At 38.5% G+C, this 25784-nt stretch overlaps 1 protein-coding gene across 6 annotated transcripts in view; it reads left to right on the forward strand.

The window, feature by feature from the left end:
• Window positions 1-25784, forward strand: part of sema6a (sema domain, transmembrane domain (TM), and cytoplasmic domain, (semaphorin) 6A) — a 328543-nt gene that overhangs the window by 135005 nt on the left and 167754 nt on the right. For all 6 annotated transcript variants that reach the window (XM_061899543.1, XM_061899535.1, XM_061899550.1 and 3 more), the window contains exons 3-4: window positions 7238-7390; window positions 17948-18065. In XM_061899543.1, coding sequence (XP_061755527.1) covers window positions 7291-7390; window positions 17948-18065 — 218 coding nt within the window. In that variant the 5' untranslated portion in view covers window positions 7238-7290. The remainder of the gene's footprint in view (window positions 1-7237; window positions 7391-17947; window positions 18066-25784) is intronic.

The following is a 25784-nucleotide window of genomic DNA, read 5'->3' on the forward strand; positions in this document are numbered from 1 at the left end:
TTTGAATATATTATGTTTTACAGACCGTTTTCAAGACGCTTTCTGACTGTCTCTTCTGGGTGCGCAGTCCTACTTACTTTGACTTTGTCTTCTCCCCGTTGGCCACGTGGTAGTTTTTAGCGCTTCCATATTGAGTCTACTGACCGATATAAGTCGGAACTATATGCTACTTTGTATCAGAACAGCGGAGGATGCATGTGCATGTATGAGCCAGTCTGCCCCACAACAAATAGATAACAAAAAAGGTTGGAACCCATTGACTTTAATGGCAGACTCGCGCAACTCTCATTGAATAAAACTTTACCATGTATGAAGATACCCGCTGATATCACCAATTGTAAAAACGTCACAAATGAGGCAAATTCCAAACGTCTCATTTCAAGGAAGTATGAAGGAAGGCAAGGTTGTTTTATAAGTACCGCATTTTTCGGAGTATAAGTCACTCCGGAGTATAAGTCGCACCTGCCGAAAATGCATTATAAAGAAGGAAAAAAACATATATAAATTGTACTGTAGTCTAAGTCACGTTTTTTGGGGAAATGTATTTGATAAAACCCAACACCAAGAATAGGCTTTTGAAAGGCAATTTAAAATAAATAAAGAATACTGAACAACAGGCTGAATAAGTGTACGCCCGATTGTAGCACCAGCGCCCCCCCACGACCCCAAAGGGAATAAGCGCTAGAAAATGGATGGATGGATAACGTTTTGGTATTAAGGACATATGCAATAATACATGCACTGTAGCCTAATTCAAAAGTAAAACATGTAATATTATGAAAACAAATGTATTCTTAAAAGATCAATATCGCAACAAAAATCACAATATCACAATAAAAAAAAATCATAATTATTTAGAATGTTATCTTTTTTGTGGTAATATTATATCATATTTTATTCTAGCAATAGATAGCATTATGCCATACCATTACATTACTTATAATGTTATGAGGGGTTTTTTTTTTCAAGTAATTTAGTTATTATTAATATATTATTTTATCCTCAATGAGCTTTTACTTTTATCTCTAAGACTCTTTAAAAAAAAAATATTTTACTTGCATAAGAAAGTCCTAATTGTAATTTCGGACCTGATAACTGATGACGGTTATGTGATCCATTCAAAGTATTTAATGTTAATAAAGATTTGCTATTAGGGACATATGTTATAATACATGCACTGTAGCCTAATGAAAAATTAAAACATGTTACATTATGAAAACAAATAAAAGATCAATATTGCAAGAAAATTACCACAATAAAAAAAATAAAAAAAATTCTATGACAATTTCATAATAATTTAGAATGTTATCTTTTTTTGTGGTAATATTCCATCATATTTCGTTCTAGCAAAATATAACATTTATACCATAACATTACAACATTTTCTTGGAATATCATGAGGTTTTTTTCAAGTCATTTAATTAATATTATAATATTATTTTATCCCAAATAAACTATGACTTAAGTCTCTAAAAACTGTTTGAATGTAATTTTCTTGCATAAGAAAGTCCTAATTGTAATTTCTGACCTGATATCTGATGACAGATATGTGATCCATTCAAAGTATTTAAAGTTAAAAAAGTTTTGTTATTAAGGACATATGTTTTAATACATGCACTGTAGCCTAATGCAAAAGTAAAACTTGTAATATAATGAAAACAAATGTATTCTTAAAGGATCAATATCGCAAGAAAAATCACAATATCACAATAAAAAATAAATCATACATCATAATTATTTAGAATGTTATCTTTCTTTGTAGTAATATTCCGTCATATTTTGTTCGAACAATAGATAACATTTACACCATACCATTAAAAAGTTTTTTTTTTTTAAGTGTAATTTACTTGCATAAGAAAGCCCTAATTTTAATTTCTAACCTGGAATCTGATGACAGATATGTGATCTATTCAAAGTATTTAATGTTGATAATGTTTTGGTATTCAGGACATATGTTATGATGCATGCACTGTGGCCTAATTCAAAAGTAAAACATGTATTACAATGAAAACAAATGTATTCTTAAAAGATCAATATCCCCCCCCCAAAAAAATCATACATTACAATTATTTAGAATGTGATCTTTTTTGTGATAAGCTATCGTATTTTGTTCTAGCAATAGATAACATTTATACCATACCATGACATTTTTCTTGTAATATTATGAATTTTTTTCAAGTAATTTAATTAATATTATTTTATCCTCAATAAGCTATGACTTTAATATCTAAATTGTTGCTATCCGTGACTCGGATCTTAACATATTATTCTTTATTTTTCCATCTTTGTTCTCATTCTCCGTTTATTTCCCGTTTAGTCCATCACCATGGTTACTTTTTAGTTTCAGCTGCACACCTGTTCTCTGTTAATCACCTTCCCTTTATAAGCCAGCCTCTTCTGTTTATTCTTTCTGGGACTCTAGTTTGTTTTCACACAACGTAACGTCATGTATGCTTTTCTCGCTAGCTCATTAGCTCAGCCATCTAGTCATCTTTAGCTCACATGCTAATCATATTTGTTTTTACTTTTTATGCCTTCATGCCAAGTCTTAGTTCTTTATATTTCCTAGCTTTCACGCTAGCGTCTTTTGTTTCCCTTTTTATTAGCTCCAGTGTTTTTGTTCAGAGCTCACCTTTTGTTAATACATTTGTTAGATCCTACCTTTGTTGTGTTCTTCGTTTGACGCATCCACGAGGGAGTCAAACCCGGTACCACGATGCCGAACTGGCGTTACATACATTCTTTTAACTGTAATTGTCTTGCATAAGAAAGCCCTAATTGTCATTTCTGACCTGATATCTGATGACAGATATGTGATCCATTTAAAATATTTAATGTTAATAAAGTTTTGGTATTAAGGAAATATGTTTTTATACATGCACTGTTGCCTAATGCAAAAGTAAAACAAATAATATTATGAACACAAATGTATTCTTAAAAGATCAATACCATATGAAAAATCACATTTTCACAATAAAAAAATCATACATCATAATTATTTAGAATGTTATCTTTTTTAGTGGTAGTATTCCATCATACTTTGTTCTAGAAATAGATGACATTTATACCATACCATTACAAAATTGTTCTTGTAATATTATGCGTTTTTTTTTCAAGTAATTCATTTAATATTAATATATAATTTTATCCTCAATAAATTATGACTTTAATGTCTCATACTTTTTTTATGTATTTTTTTTTGCAATAGAAAGCCCTAATTGTCATTTCTGACCTGATATCTGATGACAGATATGTGATCCTTTCAAAGTATTTAATGTTAATAAAGTTTTGTTATTAAGGACATATGTTTTAATACATGCACTGTAGCCTAATGCAAAACTAATACATATAATATTATGAACACAAATGTATTCTTAAAAGATCAATACCATATGAAAAATCACATTTTCACAATAAAAAAATCATACATCATAACTATTTAGAATGTTATCTTTTTTGGTGGTAATATTCTATATTTTGTTTGAGCAAAAGACAACATTTATACCATACCATTACAACATTTTTCTTGTAATATTATGCAATTTTTTTTCAAGTAATTTATTTAATATTAATGTATTTTTTTATCAATTAATATTAAATAATAATACAAAGAATAATTTTAATATTAATAGATTATCTCATCCTGCGATGAGTTGGTGACTTGTCCAGGGTGTACTCCGCCTTCTGCCCGATTGTAGCTGAGATAGGCACCAGCGCCCCCCGCTACCCCAAAGGGAATACGCGGTAGAAAATGGATGGATGGAATAATTTAATATTAATATATTATTTTATCCTGCGATGAGGTGGTGAATTGTCCAGGATGTACGCCACCTTCTGCCCGAATGCAACTGAGATAGGCTCCTGCGACCCCAAAAGGGACAAGCGGTAGAAAATGGATGGATGGATTGATATTATTTTATCCTCAATACACTATGACTTTAATGTCTAAGACTTTTTAGTGTAATTTTATTGCTTAAGAAAGCCCTAACTGTAATTCCTGTAGTTTAAAAGTATAAAGGAGGGGAGGACAACATATTTTAGTGATTTTATTCTATAGAAGAGTGTGGTAGAAAAGTTGTCGTGAGAAGGAGGAGGGACTGACACGAGATGAAGGTGGTAACCAGGCTGTAGCTTTGGTATTCCCCTCAGTGATCCTCTGTGTGTGAATAGTGTTTTCATTGCTCTCCTCAATGGGATTCGCAGTAGCATGGAGACAGAGAGAGAAAGTAAAAGTAATCCCTCCTTTTTGTTTTCATCGTTCCTCTTCCTCCCTTCACTGAGCGATAATACACGCTGGTATAAACAACTTTTATCAGTGCGAAGTAAATGAAATTGACTGTTTTATTCAATTCTTCATCCCCGCAGCATCCTCTATTTCCCAGCAAGTTTGAGGGGGAGGAGAAAAAAAGAAAGCGAAGAGGAAAGTTTTATGCAAATGAAACGCTCGGTTCTTGATTAGATTACTAACGCAATAATTGTCTGGTTTGATTTATTGCTGTAATCTGTTGCCGTAAACGATGAGACGGGCCGCCGCGGCATGTCTGGTGAACACATTAAGCCGGAAGCTGATAGATATGCGTTTCATATGAAACTGCATTAGAGAATGAGCTTGTTGAAGATACAATGTTTATTTAATCAAGTAAAACATGCAGGTAATTCATAAAACGGGCCGACGTAACGTCCTCATTTTTCCCTTCCGACATTTTTAAGCGAAAACATTTTATATATTCACTGATTTTTTTCCACCAAGGTTGAGAGGCAAAAGCTGAAATGACAATAAGAGTATATCAATTCCTCTCACAAAATAAAAAATACCATATTTTCCGGACTATAAGGCGCATTTTAGGTCTTTTTTTTCTCTTAAAACTCGAATAAGTATGGTTGAGCTTACTCACCTCGAATATATTTTATTTGATACATGGTGTAATAACGAGTTTGACCAGTAGACGGCAGTCAAACAATCAATCAATCAATCAATGTTTTTTTATATAGCCCTAAATCACGAGTGTCTCAAAGGACTGCGTAAGCCCCAACGGCATCCTCGGTTCAGATCCCACATAAGGGCAAGGAAAACTCGAGACAATGAGAAACCTTGGAGAGGACCCCCCTGCCCCCCTATTTTGTTTATTAATTAGCTTGATACTTCCTGGTTGTACACTATTTGAGTCTAGTAAGTTTATTGGTAGCTAGTAGGGCTGCGAATCTTTGGGTGTCCCACGATTCAATTCAATATCGATTCTTGGGGTCACGATCCGATAATATATTCATTTTTTCGATTCGATTCGATTCTCGATTCAAAAACAATATTTTTTCGATTCAAAACGATTCTGTATTCATTCAATACATAGGATTTCAGCATGATCTACCCCAGTCTGCTGACTTGCTAGCAGAGTAGTAGATTTAAAAAAAAAAAAGCTTTTATAATTGTAAAGGACAATGTTTTATCAACTGATTGCAATAATGTAAAAAAAAAAAAATATGACTTATTTTATCTTTGTGAAAATATTGGACACAGTGTGTTGTCAAGCTTATGAGCTGCGATGCAAATGTAAGCCACTGTGACACTATTGTTCTTTTTTTTAAATTTTGATAAATGTCTAATGATAATGTCAATGAGTGATTTTTAATCACTGCTATGCTGAAATTATAACTAATATTGATACTGTTGTTGATAATATTCATTTTTTGCAGTGTACTTCCTGGTTCAGAAGGAGAGGATGTACCATTTACATTCACCTGCATTTCCGAACGACATACAAACCCAGTTTTCATATGAGTTGGGAAATTGGCGTCGATAAAAAATACGGCGCTTAGATGGCAGCATATGTCGTTCCAAAACCTGTATGTACCTTTCAGCATTAATGGTGCCTTCACAGATGTGTAAGTTACTCATGCCTTGGGCACTAATGCACCCTCATACCATCACAGATGCTGGCTTTTGAACTTTGCGTCGATAACAGTCTGGATGGTTCGCTTCCCCTTTAGTCCGGATGACACAATGTCGAATATTTCCACAAACAATTTGAAATGTGGACTCGTCAGACCACAGAACACTCTCACACTTTGCATAAGTCCATCTTAGATGATGTCGGGCCCAGAGAAGCCGGCGGCGTTTCTGGATGTTGTTGATAAATGGCTTTCGCTTTGCATAGTAGAGCTTTAACTTGCACTTACAGATGTAGCGATGAACTGTATTTAGTGACAGTGGTTTTCTGAAGTGTTCCTGAGCCCATGTGGTGATATCCTTTAGAGATTGATGTCGGTTTTTTATACAGTGCCTTCTGAGGGATCGAAGGTCACGGTCATTCAATGTTGGTTTCCCGCCATGCCGCTTACGTGAAGTGATTTCTCCAGGTTCTCTGAACCTTTTGATGAAATTATGGACCGTAGATGTTGAAATCCCTAAATTTCTTGCAATTGTACTTTGAGAAACGTTGTTTATTCAACTGTTTGACTATTTGCTCACGCGGTTGTGGACAAAGGGGTGTACCTCGCCCCATCCTTTGGGAAGCTGTTTTCATTGCCAATCATGGCACCCACCTGTTCCCAATTGGCCCGCACACCTGTGGGATGTTCCAAATAAGTGTCTGATGAGCATTCCTTAACTTTATCAGTATTTATTGCCACCTTTCCCAACTTATTTGTCACATGTTGCTGGCATCAAGTTCTAAAGTTAATGATTATTTGCAATTAAAAAAATGTTTATCGGTTTGAACTTGAAATATGTTGTCTTTGTAGCATATTCAACTGAATATGGGTTGAAAAGGATTTGCAAATCATTGTATTCCGTTTATATTTACACCTAACACAATTTCCCAACTCATATGGAAACGGGGCTTGTAGTTTCTCATCCACCTATTCACATCTTGGAATAAAAACAATGACAATTACTTCTCATCCTCTCGATGGTACAACACGGAACTGCTTTTAGTGGTAGGCCCGCGGCAGTCATGAATGTTTTGGAGAGGGGTGACTCACAAGTTGTAAATGAGGTACTTGGGTCTCCACCCTTGCATGTATAGGTCTCGATGCTACTTCAAAACGGGATAATCTGCATGACGAGAGGGATCCTCTCTGCCTGACATCGATCTATGACGCGCACCACCTTCCTAATCCACTTATGTCTGCTTTGCTTGCAGCCCACTTGAGTCGACGGAAATTCATATGCTATTTTTTAATCGAACTATCTTTTGTGAGGATGTTTACAATGCTTCTGTTTTATCTGCTCTTGTCGCAGGGTGAGGTACATCTGCAGCAGAGGACCAGCAGCGGCAGTAGAGTGGTGCGACCATGAGGTCAGAGGCCTTCTTCCTCTACTTCTCGCTACTGCACATAGCTGGGGCGGGCTTCCCCGAAGACAGCGAGCCAATCAGTATCTCGCACGGCAACTGTAAGCATATTTTATATATTTTTTTTCCCCCGACTGGTTTTTTACTCATCATATAAAGTCGTGGTGAAAAGTTTACATACACATGTAGAGAACATAATGTCATGGCTGTCTTGAGCTTCCAATAATTTCTACAACTCTTATTTTTTGTGATAGAGTGATTGGAGCACATATTTGTTGGTCACAAAAAACATTCATGAAGTTTGGTTCTTTTATGAATTTATTATGGGTCTACTAAAAATTTGACCAAATCTGCTGGGTCAAAAGTATACATACAGCAATGTTAATATTTGGTTACATGTCCCTTGGCAAGTTTCACTGCAATAAGGCGCTTTTAGTAGCCATCCACAAGCTTCTGCTTTAATTTTTGACCATTCCTCTCGACAAAATTGGTGCAGTTTTGCTAAATGTGTTGTTTTTCTGACATGGGCTTGTTTCTTCAGCATTGGCCACACATTTAAGTCAGGATTTTGGGAAGGCCATTCTAAAACCTAAATTCTGGCCTGATTTAGCCATTCCTTTACCACTTTTGACGTGTGTTTGTGGTCATTGTCCTGTTGCAAAACCCAACTGTGCCCAAGACCCAACCTCCAGGCTGATGATTTTTAGGTTGTCCTGAAGAATTCGGAGGTAATCCTCCTTTTTCATTGTCCCATTTACTCTCTGTAAAGCACCAGTTCCATTGGCAGCAAAACAGGCCCAGAGCATAATGCTACCACCATGCTGGACAGTAGGCATGGTATTACTGGGATTGAAGGTGTCGGGCTTTTCCCTGACAGTTTGATCATGTTTTAGTTTTTCCTCTGTGTTAGTTTTATTTCCTGTCAGCGCTCTTATTTTGTCTTTATTTCCTGTTGATCTCCCTGAGTGCTGTGTCCCCTCAGCTGTGGCTGATTGGCACCTGGCCACACCTGGTGTCAATCACCCAGCTACTATTTAAACCTGCTTTGTCCTCCACTCGGTGTTGGAGTATTGTCGTGTCGTGTCGAGTCGATGTCACCACTACCTGTCATTGTCGATATCGTTACAGCTACTACCTGTCGTGCTACTACTTGTCTTTGTCGCTGTCATCGTAGCGGTAAGCTGTTCCTGTTAGCTATTCTTAGTTTGCTTTCTCCTAGCTTTTTTGTTTCGTGTTTTCTTGTTAGCCATTAGCTGTTTCTAGTTTTTCTATTTGCTGGTTCCTGTTTTCAGTTTTGGCTATACCTAATTACCTTTTATTTTGAACATTAAATCATGTTTTCCTGGACCAAGCCTGCCTTCTCTGCATCATGGGGTTCGTCAACAACACACCCTGACAGAAGGCCTCATATTGCTGAGTATTGTGGCAAAACAGCTCAATTTGTGTTTCATCTGACATCACATGGACAAGACTGAGCTGTTTGCCAAGGGACATGTAACCAAATATTAACATTGCAAGATGGCGGCGCCCGGACGGGCTGCGACACTGCGGTGCTCTTGCTAAAGATGGAACATTTGGCGGAAATGCCGGACAGTTCTGCAGACTTCATGGCTGGCTCGCATCGTGGTCACTCCGTGATCACGTACGACCGCCAGACACTTCTGGATATGGACATATTGGGCCGTTTTGGACTGATAGACGCGGGCGTGCTAAACATGCTAACTAGCATGGGGATTCGTCGGCGGCTACATCCAGCGGCCTGTGAAGCAGCGGAGTCTAGTAGCAGCGGGGGCCGTCTACGGAGCAGACGCCAGCGGTGTGATCGGAAACGCGGATGTCGAGCGGGGCTAAAAACAAAGCAGAAGGCTAATCCCCACAGAACACCACTTTCCTCCATCCCGAAGACGGATTTAGATGGAAAATGCGAGACTACTGGTCTGGGTAAGGAGTCTGTTAAATTAGAACAAGTTTTTTCTGCTTTGAGTGTTTCAGAGTTGGACATGTGTTTTACTGAGGTGGCTAACTATGATGCGTGCAGTTTATCAAAGCAACAAACAAACAATCGGAAAATCCCCGTTACTGAGGTGGCTAACCATGATGCGTGCAGTTTATCAAAGCAACAAACAAACAATCGGATCATTCCCGTCGTATCAATTCCTAGATATGGTCGTAATTATACTGAATGCACTGGGCATAATAAACACAACATTATTAATATTGCTACTACGGATAATTTGATCAAAAATTCCCTAAAACAGCCCACTACCTATAATATAGGTTTTTTAAACATAAGATCATTGTCTCCTAAAACGTTGTTAGTTAATGATATTATCAGAGACAACAATCTTAACGTCATCGGTCTCAGTGAAACCTGGCTTAAACCAAACGACTTTTTTGCGCTAAATGAGGCATGTCCTCCTAACTTTACACATGCGCATATTGCCCGTCCGCTTAAAAGGGGTGGGGGGGTCGCACTAATATACAACGAAAACTTTAACCTTAGTCCTAACATAAATAATAAATATAAATCGTTTGAGGTGCTTACTATGAGGTCTGTCACACCGCTGCCTCTACACCTGGCTGTTATCTACCGCCCCCCAGGGCCCTGTTCGGACTTTATCAATGAATTCTCAGAGTTCGTTGCTGATCTAGTGACACACGCCGATAATATAATCATAATGGGGGACTTTAATATCCATATGAATGCCCCATCGGACCCACCGTGCGTAGCGCTCCAGACTATAATTGATAGCTGTGGTCTCACACAAATAATAAATGAACCCACGCATCGCAACGGTAATACGATAGACCTAGTGCTTGTCAGGGGTATCACCGCTTCCAAAGTTACGATACTCCCGTATACTAAAGTATTGTCCGATCATTACCTTATAAAATTCGAGGTTCAGACGCATGTTCGTCAAACTAATAATAATAATAACTGCTATAGCAGCCGCAACATTAATACGGCCACAACGACAACTCTTGCTGACCTACTGCCCTCGGTAATGGCACCATTCCCAAAGTATGTGGGCTCTATTGATAACCTCACTAACAACTTTAACGACGCCCTGCGCGAAACCATTGATAACATAGCACCGCTAAAGTTAAAAAAGGCTCCAAAAAAGCGCACCCCGTGGTTTACAGAAGAAACTAGAGCTCAGAAATTATTATGCAGAAAGCTGGAACGCAAATGGCGCACGACTAAACTTGAGGTGCACCATCAAGCATTTAGTGATGGTTTAATAACTTATAAACGCATGCTTACCTTAGCTAAAGCTAATTATTACTCAAATCTCATCCACCGTAATAAAAACGATCCTAAATTTTTGTTTAGTACGGTAGCATCGCTTACCCAACAAGGGACTCCTTCCAGTAGCTCCACCCACTCAGCTGATGACTTTATGCAATTCTTTAGTAAGAAAATTGAAGTCATTAGAAAGGAGATTAAAGACAATGCGTCCCAGCTACAACGGGGTTCTATTAACACTGACACGATTGTATATACGGCGGATACTGCCCTCCAAAATAGTTTCTCTCGTTTTGAGGAAATAACATTAGAGGAATTGTTACAACGTGTAAATGGAATAAAACAAACAACATGTTTACTTGACCCTCTTCCTGGGAAACTGATCAAGGAGCTCTTTGTATTATTAGGTCCATCAGTGCTAAATATTATAAACTTATCACTTTCCTCGGGCACTGTTCCCCTAGCATTCAAAAAAGCGGTTATTCATCCTCTTCTTAAAAGACCTAACCTCGATCCTGACCTCATGGTAAACTACCGACCGGTGTCTCACCTTCCCTTTATTTCAAAAATCCTCGAAAAAATTGTTGCGGAGCAGTTAAATGAACACTTAGCGTCTAACAATCTATGTGAAACCTTTCAATCCGGTTTCAGGGCAAATCACTCGACGGAGACAGCCCTCGCAAAAATGACTAATGATCTATTGCTAACGATGGATTCTGATGCGTCATCTATGTTGCTGCTCCTCGATCTTAGCGCTGCTTTCGATACCGTCGATCATAATATTTTATTAGAACGTATCAAAACACGAATTGGTATGTCAGACTTAGCCCTGTCTTGGTTTAACTCTTATCTTACTGATAGGATGCAGTGTGTCTCCCATAACAATGTGACCTCGGACTACGTTAAGGTAACGTGTGGAGTTCCCCAGGGTTCGGTCCTTGGCCCTGCACTCTTCAGCATCTACATGCTGCCGCTAGGTGACATCATACGCAAATACGGTGTTAGCTTTCACTGTTATGCTGATGACACCCAACTCTACATGCCCCTAAAGCTGACCAACACGCCGGATTGTAGTCAGCTGGAGGCGTGTCTTAATGAAATTAAACAATGGATGTCCGCTAACTTTTTGCAACTCAATGCCAAAAAAACGGAAATGCTGATTATCGGTCCTGCTAGACACCGAACTCTATTTAATAATACAACTCTAACATTTGACAACCAAACAATTAAACAAGGCGACACGGTAAAGAATCTGGGTATTATCTTCGACCCAACTCTCTCCTTTGAGGCACACATTAAAAGCGTTACTAAAACGGCCTTCTTTCATCTCCGTAATATCGCTAAAATTCGCTCCATTCTGTCCACTAAGGACGCTGAGATCATTATCCATGCGTTTGTTACGTCTCGCCTCGACTACTGTAACGTATTATTTTCGGGTCTCCCCATGTCTAGCATTAAAAGATTACAGTTGGTACAAAATGCGGCTGCTAGACTTTTGACAAGAACAAGAAAGTTTGATCACATTACGCCTGTACTGGCTCACCTGCACTGGCTTCCTGTGCACTTAAGATGTGACTTTAAGGTTTTACTACTTACGTATAAAATACTACACGGTCTAGCTCCATCCTATCTTGCCGATTGTATTGTACCATATGTCCCGGCAAGAAATCTGCGTTCAAAGGATTCCGGCTTGTTAGTGATTCCCAAAGCCCAAAAAAAGTCTGCGGGCTATAGAGCGTTTTCCGTTCGGGCTCCAGTACTCTGGAATGCCCTCCCGGTAACAGTTCGAGATGCCACCTCAGTAGAAGCATTTAAGTCTCACCTTAAAACTCATTTGTATACTGTAGCCTTTAAATAGACTCCCTTTTTAGACCAGTTGATCTGCTGTTTCTTTTCTTTTTCTTCTATGTCCCACTCTCCCCTGTGGAGGGGGTCCGGTCCGATCCGGTGGCCATGTACTGCTTGCCTGTGTATCGGCTGTGTATCGGCTGGGGACATCTCTGCGCTGCTGATCCGCCTCGACATCTCTGCGCTGCTGATCTGCCTCCGCTTGGGATGGTTTCCTGCTGGCTCCGCTGTGAACGGGACTCTCGCTGCTGAGTTGGAACCGCTTTGGACTGGACTCTCGCGACTGTGTTGGATCCATTGTGGATTGAACTTTCACAGTATCATGTTAGACCCGCTCGACATCCATTGCTTTCCTCCTCTCTAAGGTTCTCATAATCATTATTGTCACAGACGTCCCACTGGATCATTATTATCACCGATGTCCCACTGGGTGTGAGTTTTCCTTGCCCTTATGTGGGCCTACCGAGGATGTCGTGGTGGTTTGTGCAGCCCTTTGAGACACTAGTGATTTAGGGCTATATAAGTAAACATTGATTGATTGATTGATGTATACTTTTGACCCAACAGATTTGGTCACATTTTCAGTAGACCCATAGTAAATTCATAAAAGAACCAAACTTCATGAATGTTTTTTGTGACCAACAAATATGTGCACCAATCACTCTATCACAAAAAAATAAGAGTTGTAGAAATTATTGGAAGCTCAAGACAGCCATGACATTATGTTCTTTACAAGTGTATGTAAACTTTTGACCACGACTGTACCACCTGTATCCTTATTAGAAATTGAAAATGATGGACTCGACAATAAACTGTTCAAGGGTCAAACTGTCACTATCACGAAACCCATTAAATGTACAGCACATGCAACTTTGAAGTAACATCTTAACATTTGTAACTGTCATACGAGTGTGAATAAGTTAACCACCGTTAATATTACAAATAAACATAACAAAACAGTCAACTAGGGCTGGGCGATATATCAAGTTTGTAAGATATATCGATATATTTTTAAACAAGATATGAATTAAGAGAATATCGTAATATCGATATGATATATTTCCCGGTAAAATGATCTAACACCACTTATTTGTTGTGTTCCTTGATTCTCACCGCCTTCCTCCTTCCAAGATGTGCTTGCACATATAAGAACATCCATGATTGGTTGGTTGTTTACAATGATGATTCACAATTGGTTAGGGACAGGCCAATCAGATGCAAGATAGGGCGGGTCATCGAATCAGGAAGGGAAATCACAGCAGACGTCCCAAATGATGAAGAGAGAGTCGAATAAAAGAAGAGGGATCTTTTAAGATTTATATATTTAATAAAACTAGTGGAAGAAGCCAGAGGGATTCTCTTCCTTATATTGTTGTTTTAGCGATGTAGACGACGTCTGTTTGGCCTCATTTGGACAAATGTGTCTGCATAAAACATTCATTTGAGTTGTTTACCATGTAAGCCCAAAATCGAGTTGCCGAGTCGGGCATATTTCGCATGAGAACCGCAAGTTTGTGACAGTCCATTACATTGTCGACTGGGAATTAAAAATTGCTTTCTTGCAAATGTATTTTTAATCTGAGTTTGATAAATTTTTTATTATTTGCACAGCTATGTTATTTATTTTAGGTAGAAAGAATATTTTTCAATTTTATTAATGTTACGTAATTCTGTGACACTTACACAGTTTATTTTCTGTGCTGTTAATACCCATCTTGACTAACTGGGTTAATAAAAGTGCCACTGACTGTTTAAAGTACAGTTGTCCTTCACTTCAATTCCACTGATTATCGATCAAAAATTAAAATCTTTATATGTATACTTTCATCGAAAAATAAATTGAGATCTACTGTATATCGAATATCGAGTTTAAGTAAAAATATATAGAGATATACTTTTTCGTCCATCTAGCCCAGCCCTACTGTCAACTATACACAATCAATCAATCATCCATCCATCCATTTCCTACCGCTTATTCCCTTTGGGGTTGCGGGAGCCTATCTCAGCTACAATCGGGCGGAAGGCGGGATACACCCTGGACAAGTCACCACCTCATCGCAGGGCATCAATCAATCAATGTTGATTTATATAGCTCTAAATCCCAAGTATCTCAAAGGGCTTCACAAGCCACAACGACATCCGCGGTAAATGAGCCCACATAAGGGCAAGGAAAAAGTCACCCCAGTGGGACGTCGATGTTCCCATCGAAGGCTCCTGTCGAGGGATGTCTTGCATGGATGCATATAAACTCTTAAATTTAAATAACAAAAACAAAAAAAACCCACAATGTTGACAACTCTTTTACTCACTTTCACTATATTAACAAAAGATTATGAAAAACCAAAACACAAAGCAATGCTTTGTCATTACCAAAGATTGGACTATTAAACTAAATAGCTTAAAAAGAAAAGTGTTAAAAAACATTTTTTTTTACCCATTTTAATTATGGGTTATTAATTGAAATAATTGAATTAAAATTCTAAAATGATTTCAAGTATATTGATTGATAAGCCATTTAAATGAACTGATAGGCAAATAAGACTTATTATATTTTTTGTATTTTTCATATCTTTTGTTAAACAAATCATTTTGATCAATAGTAGAAAAATGGAACATTTAAGCTGGTAGCCAATATATGCATGGGGATTCAAAACCAGGCATGTAAAATATCTGCGAAAATGCGGAAATCCACGTTTTCAAACAATAATTTCCGCATCAAAATTTCACTTCCTGTTTTTTAAATGAAATATCAAAAAAATACGATCCAAACACTTCAGCCGCGGGTACTCGCTGTTCCTCATGTTGAAACTCCTTAGTGACTTGCAGGACAGAGAGACATTTAAACATGCTCGCTAGTTAGCATAGTTAGCATCATCTAGCTAGTTTACTTCTTGTCACCTGTGTTTGCTCTCCGAGCCACAACGTTGACGGTTGTCTACTTTACTGCTAATCATGTTTGGATGAGTACAATCTGAACACTGTTACTTCCGAACCAGTTCTATCTCTAGAGTATATATTAGTAGCCAGAAAGAAAGTATATTTTTGACGTGAATGATTGTAAACAGAGGTCACAACCCCGGAAGTACATTACCTGAGGGGGCGTGGCCACAGGATAGAGTTGCCAAATGGAAAAATTTTTCTGAGTCATTGGCATGCATTTAATATAATTTTACATGATTTTTGAATTAATCGCGATTCTTATTTGTAACAATTCTTAATCGATTAAAACATTTTTTTTGAAATCGATTACATTTTTTTTTTTATTACATTTTTTATTTGTCCTGTCCAGCCACTCATGCAACTCATATTGCTGATGTAGATGCCCATATCTGCTGTAAATATTTACTTTTGTAAAAAGAAGCCTGGGATACTTCTCTTGTTGCCTTATTTGTATTTGACTTCAGTCTTACCCCCAGAAAATGTGTTAGTTAAGGTGGTGTCTCTCCGGCGGACAGACCGGGTAAGGGGGTGGGTGAGTGTAAGGATCAGTGTAACTCGACCTGTCACCATTACGTCTCCACTTCGTCACTGCCACCACATAGCCTGGGGGGCAATAGACTACAGACTGTGGTGAACTAGGCCGGCTTCGTCGCGTGAAGAAGCCTAAAATTTTTGTTGTGTAAAAACAAAACAGTCTTAGTTACCTGAGATACTAATGATTAATGTAACTATAGCTGAAACAATAGTACAATAGCAACAAGAGAGACTATTCCTCCCTGAACACCAAGAATTCATGTAGGCTTTATGATGCAGTTACATTATTATATCAACTATCTTAGACAGCTTCAGGAATCTCTTCATTTGACATGTCCTTTTTTTGCTGCTTCAATACAGCTCAATCAACACAGAAAAAAGTAGAGTGAAATAACAAAAAGGTAAAGTAAAATAACAGACAGACAAGGCTTTGCTGTCTGTAACACACACACGCACGCACACACACACACACGCACGCGCACACCGCAAAAATAGCTAACGTTATGCTAAAGCTAATTAGCCTTCCCCTCAAGGACTGCGAGCGAGCTGAGCTGCTGTTTATGTTTCTAGAACATCAATGGGCTCATAGTGATGTTACTAGTGGTTGACTGAGAGATGTTTGTTATCAATTGGGGAGTGTCCACTGCCTGATGCTTACCTATCTGCTCATCACACCGCTGGAGCACTGATTCCATGCGCTCTGAATACGCACTGCTGATTGGCTGTTAGCGCTCTGAATACGCACTGCTGATTGGCTGTTACCGCTCTGCGTGTAACGAATCAGATGGTTCTGTGGGTGGGACAATGCCGGGGGCTGCAGAGAGGACTGACAGAGTCAGAATGAAGCAAAGCAGCTTGTTAAGACTTTAGGTTAGGCGGCGGCGGCTCTTTGTTGTGAAGGCAACCACCTTAGCAACACTTTATTAAATGTTTGGGTAAAATGTTTTTAAACAAAACCAAAAAAAAGGAAACAAAAGTAATATACATATTTATCAGAGCTGTTAATTTATTCTATGGAGGAATGTAGTTTATCAAAGAACTGGCACCGAATGTAATTAAAAACTAGTTTTGAATCAAGAATCGCTTTGAATTGAGAATCGATTCTGTTTCGAATCATTACCCCGGAGAATCGAATGGAATCAAATTCTGCAGTGGTAAAATATTCACAGCCCTAGTAATAATGTTTGTAAATTATCTACTTAATAAAACAAAAAATATATATGTGGTACATTACATGGTACATGTAAGTGTCAAAAAGACAGCCAAGAGAAGTTGGTAGATGAGAATAAATCTAAAGGTCAAATATAATGTCGAAACGCACCCATTTGCAGGAAATGTAGTCTTGACTTTCAAAATGTTCTTTTCGGAGTTTGCGTGACAAAATAGCACCACATTTCTGTCAGCACTGTTGATAGAAATGTTCCTTTTTTTCCCTGTCAATTTTTTTTTTTTTGTCAGAGGGTGCTCACATGCCTGCAAAACATAAAACTGACATGGACAGTAGCATGTATGGTACTTTTATCCAAGCATGTGAGTTTACCTAAGCTTGTGTTGGATTAGTGTTACACGGTCGGACCATAAAGGGGCTGTATGCAACCTTTATGCACATGTCTTACTCTGCATAAATTTGCTGTAATTCCTAAAGGCTAAACGCTATATAATCTCATCTTTTGTTTTTCCAGCCTCTATTGGTACAGTCATGCTAAATGTACTTTGATTGCATGTTTTAGATCCTGGCTTACTCCCACTAAGATACAGGAGCATGTGTGTTTCAACACATCTGTTTGATAGTGTGTACACAATGGATGTCTGTAGAGATACAATATGGCTATGGTGTCCTCTGGGTCTGGACCTGCTCTTGTTTACTTTTAGCTCCTGTTTCATCCTGGCCCACTAACAACACAACAATTGCATGCTCCGCTGCCACACATTTTGTTCTTTTTCCCAGCATATAATTTAAGATCACAGTAGAGCATCTTAGGCAACAGATGTTAAACTTTGAACCAAATCTCTATGGTATCATGCCTAACAGAGCCTTCTGCAATTATGGTATCAAAGAGTTTTCAGTCCTATGCTCTCCTCCTTGCAGACACCAAGCAGTACCCAGCCTTTGTGGGCCACAAACCCGGCAGAAACAACACACAACGACATAAACTGGACATCCAACTCATCATGATCATGAACAAGACCTTATTCATCGCTGCCAGGTAGGCTAACTTGGGAAGAAAATATACTCTGTGGTTGTTATAGTCACCATGATTCTTGATGATTGGCGTCAGCTTGACCCTAATAGCTGACTATGTGGACTATCAATCAAGAAGAAAGGGTACGGTTGTCCTTTGGATCAGGAGTGAGCCAAATTCTAAGATTCAGTACTTCCTTATGTTTTTGTTACCAGTACAATTTCAAAGAAATCTGCGGTCTTATGATAGCATTAGCTTTTCTCAAAGGCCACAATTAGTGGCTATGGCTTCTTCTTCTCTAGTTGTTAGACACTTGTTTACACTTTGTAATGTGCATTACTGCCATCTACGGTTGTACGGTGTACCGGTATTTGTATAGTACCGCGATACTAATGAATCATTTTTCGGTACTGTACCGTCTCTGAAAAGTACCGATCCGTTTTCTACCACTTGTCCTTAATAATTTTGACAAAATAATAGAATGGAAAATGACACAATATGTTACTGCATAGGTCAGCTACTAAAAGTTAAGTTGTCTAGTATGTTCACTGTTTTATTTAGGACAAACTTGCAATTAGAATCATATGTTTTTTAATATACCGTAAGATTTTGTGTTAAAATAAAGCCAATAATACAATTGTTCTGGTCCCCTTCATTTAAAAAAGTACCCAAAAGTATCCAAATACCAAAATATTGGTATTGGGACAATACTGGCACAGAATGTAATAAAAAAATCATTTCGAATCAAGAATCGTTTTGATTTGAGAATCGATTCTGTTTCGAATCATTACCCCGAGGAATGGAATGGAATAAAATTCTGCAGTGCTAAAAGATTCACAGCCCTAGTGATAATCTTAGTAAATTATCTCTGAAAAGTACCGGTCCGTTTTCTACCACTTGTCCTTAATAATTTGGACAAAATACTAGAATGGAAAATGACACAATATGTTACTGCATACGACAGCAGCTAAATTAGGTGCCTTTGTTTGCTTACTTCTACTAAAAGACAAGTTGTCTAGTATGTTCACTGTTTTATTTACAGTAAGGACAAACTTGCAATAAGAATCACATATTTTTTAATATATAGTAAGATTTTGTGTTAAAATAAAGCCAATAATACAATTTTTCTGGTCCCCTTTATTTAGAAAAGTACCCAAAAGTATCCAAATACCAAAATATTGGTATTGGGACAGAACTGGCACCGAATGTAATTAAAAAATCATTTTGAATCAAGAATGGTTTTGATTTGAGAATCGATTCTGTTTCGAATCATTACCCCGAAGTATGGAATGGAATCAAATTCTGCAGTGCTAAAAGATTCACAGCCCTAGTGATAATCTTAGAAAATTATCTCTGAAAAGTACCGGTCCGTTTTCTACCACTTGTCCTTAATAATTTGGACAAAATAATAGAATGGAAAATGACACAATATGTTACTGCATATGTCAGCAGCTAAATTAGGTGCCTTTGTTTGTTTACTTACTACTAAAAGACATGTTGTCTAGTATGTTCACTGTTTTATTTAAGGACAAATTTGCAATAAGAATCATATGGTTTTTAATATACCGTAAGATTTTGTGTTAAAATAAAGCCAATAATACAATTTTTCTGGTCCCCCTTTATTTAGACAAGTACCCAAAAGTATCCAAATACCAAAATATTGGTATTGGGACAATACTGGCACCGAATGTAATTAAAAAATAATTTTGAATCAGGAATCGTTTTTATTTGAGAATCGATTCTAATTTGCTAATTGTTTTTATTGAATGTGCATTATTGCATTATCTGTCAAACGACACATTAAGTTGGTCATCTTGTTTTTAAGAAAAGCTGGCACGATACTAGTTTGCCATTATTCTTGTGAGCAAAGTCAAATATTGTTGCACATAATAAGGCACGTCTTAAAAGGTCTCCCTGATTCTTATCAGCTTGGTCCGACTTTGAGCATCCCCGCCTTCGCTAATTGAGTGCAGGCCTGGATGGAAAGACACAATTGGAGGAGGGTTGTTCTTTGTTTTGCTCCCAAGCGTGTCAAATTAAGTGGCCGAGGGAGGCCGTTGCTTTTGAACATATCTGTGGTCATTAGGAAGAAGTGTGTGTGTGTGTGTGTGTGTGTGTGTGTGTGTGTGTGTGTGTGTGTGTGTGTAAGGCCGCCAGAGACTTTGGTGTGCCTGTCGCCCACCTGCTCCACATGAGGTGGCAGCCAGCAGTTTTAGGGCCACCAGGGGCGGGAAATGGGACACAGAGGGTTTATTTGAAGGGTGTGTTTGTTGGCTTATGTGTGTTGCCCTCCTTATTAGACTGACCAGTTGTCAACTGGATTAAGACGTGTGTCTATATGAATAGATGTACTGTGCAATCGGTTCAAGGGCATTAATAAACCCTTAATCATTTTTCTGTGGGAATGTTTTAGGCACTTTTGGTAGTCAAGTGTGAAAATAAGTCTTCATTTAAAAAAAACAACTCAAAGACACTTGTGAAGTTAAAAGGCATTCTCATAGGTACTGCTTTTATAGTTGAGCCCCTCGCTGTGTGCAATTTTTACTTTCCACCCACAGTCTGAATGCTTGTGTATATATGTATATAGTATAATATATAAACAACACATTCAGAACATTCGTTCTCGGGACTGAACTGTGCATTTTAGCCCCTTTTGCACTATTTTTCTTTTCTTTCCTTCCTGTGTTTTGCATATTTGTAGACTGTCGCACTGATACTGGAGTTGCTTTTAATCTCATCGTACCTGTGTATAGTGACAATTTAAGGCATTCTATTCTATTCTATTCTATTCTATTCTATTCTATTCTATTATCATTCCGATCAAACTTTTTCAGCTCAACACCCAAACTAGTTTTTATTTATTTTGTTAATTTTTGTATTTATTTAACAGGGACAGTTCAATTAAATATTGCTACCCGCAGGTAACAGATGTCAAAGTACATAGGCTAATTTGCAAACCTTGTCCCTGGTTAGGCTTTTAAAAAAAGTTTGAAATGTGTAAAACATGTACAAAAGTATTAAGACAAGTACAAAAATAAAAACACATTGAAAATAATTGGCCCCATTTGATCATCTACACCCAGTTCTAGTGCTCACGCTTCTGATTTTCCTTAAGCCTGCCATGTCTTGTGATCATGTTTTGTTTAGTTATGTTGTGTTTTGTTTTTGACTTCATTAGTTGCTGTTTTTGCGCACCCTGGTTTGTTTTAGTGTCCATGACAACTCATTACTTTCATCTGCCTCGTTTGTTTGAACTCACGCACCTGTTGTTAATCATGTCACTATTATCTGTAGTTGCCAGGTAGTCAACCTGGCGACATCACTCTTGATTCACCCCTGTTACTCTGGACTCTGTTTATGCCATAGCTCTTGATATCAAAGTTCACACGGTTCTGCTCACATCACCGTAAGTGAAGTGAATTATATTTATATAGCGCTTTTCTTGAGTGACTCAAAGCGCTTTACATAGTGAAACCCAATATCTAAGTTACATTTAAACCAGTGTGGGTGGCACTGGAAGCAGGTGGGTAAAGTGTCTTGCCCAAGGACACAACGGCAGTGACCAGGATGGCGGAAGCTGGAATCGAACCTGCAACCCTCAAGTTGCTGGCACGGCCACTCTACCAACCGAGCTATGCCGCCCCCGTTATGTAGTTTTTATGTAGTTTTTTTTTATGTCCATAGTTCTGCATCTGTGCTAGTTTTTTGTTTTCTTACCCAAGTTTGTTCTCCGCCTTGTGCGCGCCTTTTGTTTGTTCCTTTTTGAGTAAAATTAAATCCTGTCTTTACCTGCAAGCCTTGTCCGATCCAGTCTCCTTGCATCACAGGAAAACAATCCTCGCAGGAAACTGCACGTTAGCCCAAGTCTTGACAAAGCCACTTTTTCAGTTTTGGGGACTAAAAAAGTGTTTCCTTCCCGAGGACCCTCACGTCACAACATATATTCCTTGTTGTAGTGTAGGGTTATGGAATTAGTTTATTTGGAACATGCATACGGTTACAATATGGTACACCACAAATTTCCACTTTCTCATTACAACTTGTCCAAAAAGAAGTTGAAAGAAGCAGAGTTTATTCCATCCTACCCAACAATGACAATTACTGCCTGATGATAAATTAAACAATTTATTTGACTCAATAAAAATCCAGCTGTGTCTCAGTTTGGGTTCCTAAGGTTTTTGTAATTTTCCACTACAGAGGCGCCCAGAGCCCACTTAAATTTTAACACTGAATCAGTAATGTTACTCTTGATATTAATCATATTCAGTAAGTACATCCAACCTACTTACAGTTTACAATCTAATCCAATGATATGAAACTATGTGTTAATCACAAAAAATGTTATTTAACTCATGAACCTTAGGCTTAGGTCAGGCTGATTAGAAAACTAAATACTAACCAAATATACTGCATAAAAAGGGAACAACTGATAAAAAATAAATGTACATACAATTATGTTGTAATACAAAAGTAATAATGGATATGCTTCTTTACTAAACTGATAAATAAATAGGTGAAGTGAAGTGATTTATATTTATATAGCGCTTTTTCTCTAGTGACTCAAAGCGCTTTACATAGTGAAACCCAATATCTAAGTTACATTTAAACCAGTGTGGGTGGCACTGGGAGCAGGTGGGTAAAGTGTCTTTCCCAAGGACACAACGGCAGTGACTAGGATGGCGGAAGCGGGGATTGAACCTGCAACGCTCAAGTTTCTGGCACGGCCGCTATACCAACCGAGCTATACTGCAAATGAAACTACAACACATATTGTTTGCGCTTAAGAAACTTTTCTATGACTCTTGGAGATTGTCATTACTGCCACAAGGGGTGGACAAGTGTTCAGTTCAGTTCATTTTCAGTTTATTTCAAACATGCATACGATACAAAGTAATGCATCACACATTTCCAGTTTTTTCATTGCAACATGTCCGAAAAGGAGTAGGAAGAAGCAGAACTTATATAATCCTACCCCTTTTCATACCATAGCCATTTTATTGAGGTATGTCAGACCTTGGCTGTCTCGGCATTAGTGCGTCCCTGTCCGGCCCGCGTGAGGCCAATCATAAATTACAAAATACATTTTAAAAAAGTATCTATGTCGAGTGTGCAATACAACAGTGCTGCATTTGTTTTGAAAAGCGTTATGTATTACTTCCGTGTGCACGTATGCGCGTGCGTGATTGAGAGTTAATATAGCAGCGGCAATTACAAATTACATTTTAAAAAACATCTATGTCGTGAGTGCACAACTGTGATGCTTTTATTTATGGACGTATGTCCGTTTGTATACTGTGAGTGAAGGTGCACAGCGACAAGTGATGCCCGGTTACCACCTAGTTGTCAGCTCACGCTAAAAAAAGAAAAGTTGATGACTAATGCCGTGTTTTCAACAAGACATGGACTGCCAAGTATTTCTTTACAGAAGTTAAAGGTAAAGCCGTCTGCTTAATTTGTGGTACACAGGTTGCTGTGTTTAAAGAATATAATTTGAATCGCCACTACATGACGAAGCACGAGGAAAAATAGCGAAATCTGTTTGATGAAGAGCGCGCAAGGGAGGCTGATGCGTCGAGGGTAAAACTGCAAACCCAACAAGGACTTTTTGCCAAATTTCACACCCCCGGAGATGCAGCCGTCAGGACAAGTTTCGTAACTCCTCACAAAATCGCCAGAAAAAGTAAGGCGTTTTCTGACAGAGAGTTTATTAAGGAGTGCTTATTGGACTCTGTTGCGCTGATATGCCCGGAGAAGAGGGGCCCCTTTTTAGAACGTGTCACTCTCCCGACGCACTGTAACGAAGCGGGTTGAGCCATCGCTGGAAACTCGGAGCTTCAGCTGAAAAACAGAACGGCCGATTTTGACTGTTTTTCGCTGGCTTTGCATGAGAGCTGCGATGTACGTGACACCGCCCAGCTGCTCATTTTCTTACGTGAGATAACTGCAGGCTTTCAAATCACGGAGGAGTTGGCAGCCATGCAGTCAATTAAAAGGGACAACCACAGGTAATGACTTGTTCACAGAGGTAAATGCTTGTTTGGACATGTTAGGATTGAAATTGGACAAGCTGGCAGGTGTGACAACAGATGGTTGTCCAAATCTGAAAGGGAAAAATGTTGGACTGTTAAAGAGGATGCAGGATAAAGTGACATAAATTAACCCTGTGCAGAAATGGACATTTTTGCATTGTCTTACATATTAGGAAGTGTTAAAAATAAAACCATCAAAAGCAATCTGCTTTTCTATAAAGTTAAGTTAGGTTAAATGAAATTGATATTATTATTATTATTATTATCATTATTTATCTTACGGTATATCAAAAATAATATTGAGCAAAATTTAATTGAAATATTGTCGATTTGGCCCTCCAGCAGTGCTCGGGTTGCTCATGCGGCCCCCAGTAAAATTTAATTGCCCACCCCTGTTGTATGTATTACAACTGAGCACCACTGTGGCCCATACAGATCACAGCTGAGAAACATATATATTTTTGGCAGCCCTCTAAAGGGCGCTCACTGCCCAACTACGGGCCCTATGGTTAAGAAAACATAGTTTTAAGAGACATATTTCTCCGCTATGTTTCTGGTCAAATTCAGAATTTTATTACCTAGGCGCTTTGAACTTTTTTGCACCCGTCTGTGTGTGGGGGGCGGGTGCTCTTAGTCTCAACGTGTCTGCCCCAAGCAGACGGGAATGGCGACCCATGGCCTCGGGGTATTGACCCTGGAATAGCAGGAATGCTTTTGCTTAGATTAGACTATGCCGGATGACCCCCTATTGATGCTGGTGCAGACAAGTCAAGTGTGGTGGCTAGTATGGACTGCATTGTAACAGAATATTGATACAATTGAATGATAATCAGTAGAGACGGACAATCACTGTGAAAGCAGCCAGCAACTCTGTGTATTAAATAGTCACTTTTATGTCAACTGTGCAGTCAAATGACTCCTTTTGTTGTAAAGCCATCTTTGCCATCATGCCTACATTCAGTGGTTGGTGTGCTTCAGCTCGCAGATGGCCTCTGTGAACACGTTCCAAAGCCTGACATTCTTTTTTTTTTTGAATGTCTGCACACTGTGTTGAATCCTTTGGCTTCTGTTTTGATGCTGGCAGTGAAATAATACACATCGAGCTACAGTTGAAATTGTAAATAGAGTAAAGTGTCTTATCCCATTCAGGGAATGAGTCAAATATTTGGCGAGGTCCAAACGTAGTAGCAGATGCACTGATTGATAATTCATCACCAGGTTGTATTTGCTTAAAAAGAGATGTGTTGATTTGAGGAGACCGGTTGCTCTGTTTATTTGGCCTTCTGCTTCACTCTTTACACTGTATGTCAGCGCATGAACCACCGTGAAGTATCTGAAGAGATGCCAGGCTTTGGTCCTTTAAAATGCAGCTTTCCACAAAGCCTGAGAAGATTTAGACCGAATATATGTGTACTTTTATTTTCCTTTCAGGTTCGCTTGTAAACAAATGTGATACTTCAGTGTCAGGTTTGAAATTCGAAAGTTGGTCTTCAGTTCACAATTTTTTTAAAGTACCACTGATAGTCAGACACACTAGATGTGGTGAAAATACTCTCTGCATTTGACCCATCCTCTTGTTCCACCCCCTGGAGGTGAAGGGAGCAGTGAGCAACAGCGGTGACCGTGCTCGGGAATCATTTTTGGTGATTCAACCCCCATTTCTAACCCTTGATGCTGAGTGCCAAGCAAGGAGGTAATGGGTCCCGTTTTCATT

This window comes from Nerophis ophidion, linkage group LG01 (assembly GCF_033978795.1).
Source record: "Nerophis ophidion isolate RoL-2023_Sa linkage group LG01, RoL_Noph_v1.0, whole genome shotgun sequence".
Classification (NCBI taxonomy): domain Eukaryota; kingdom Metazoa; phylum Chordata; class Actinopteri; order Syngnathiformes; family Syngnathidae; genus Nerophis; species Nerophis ophidion.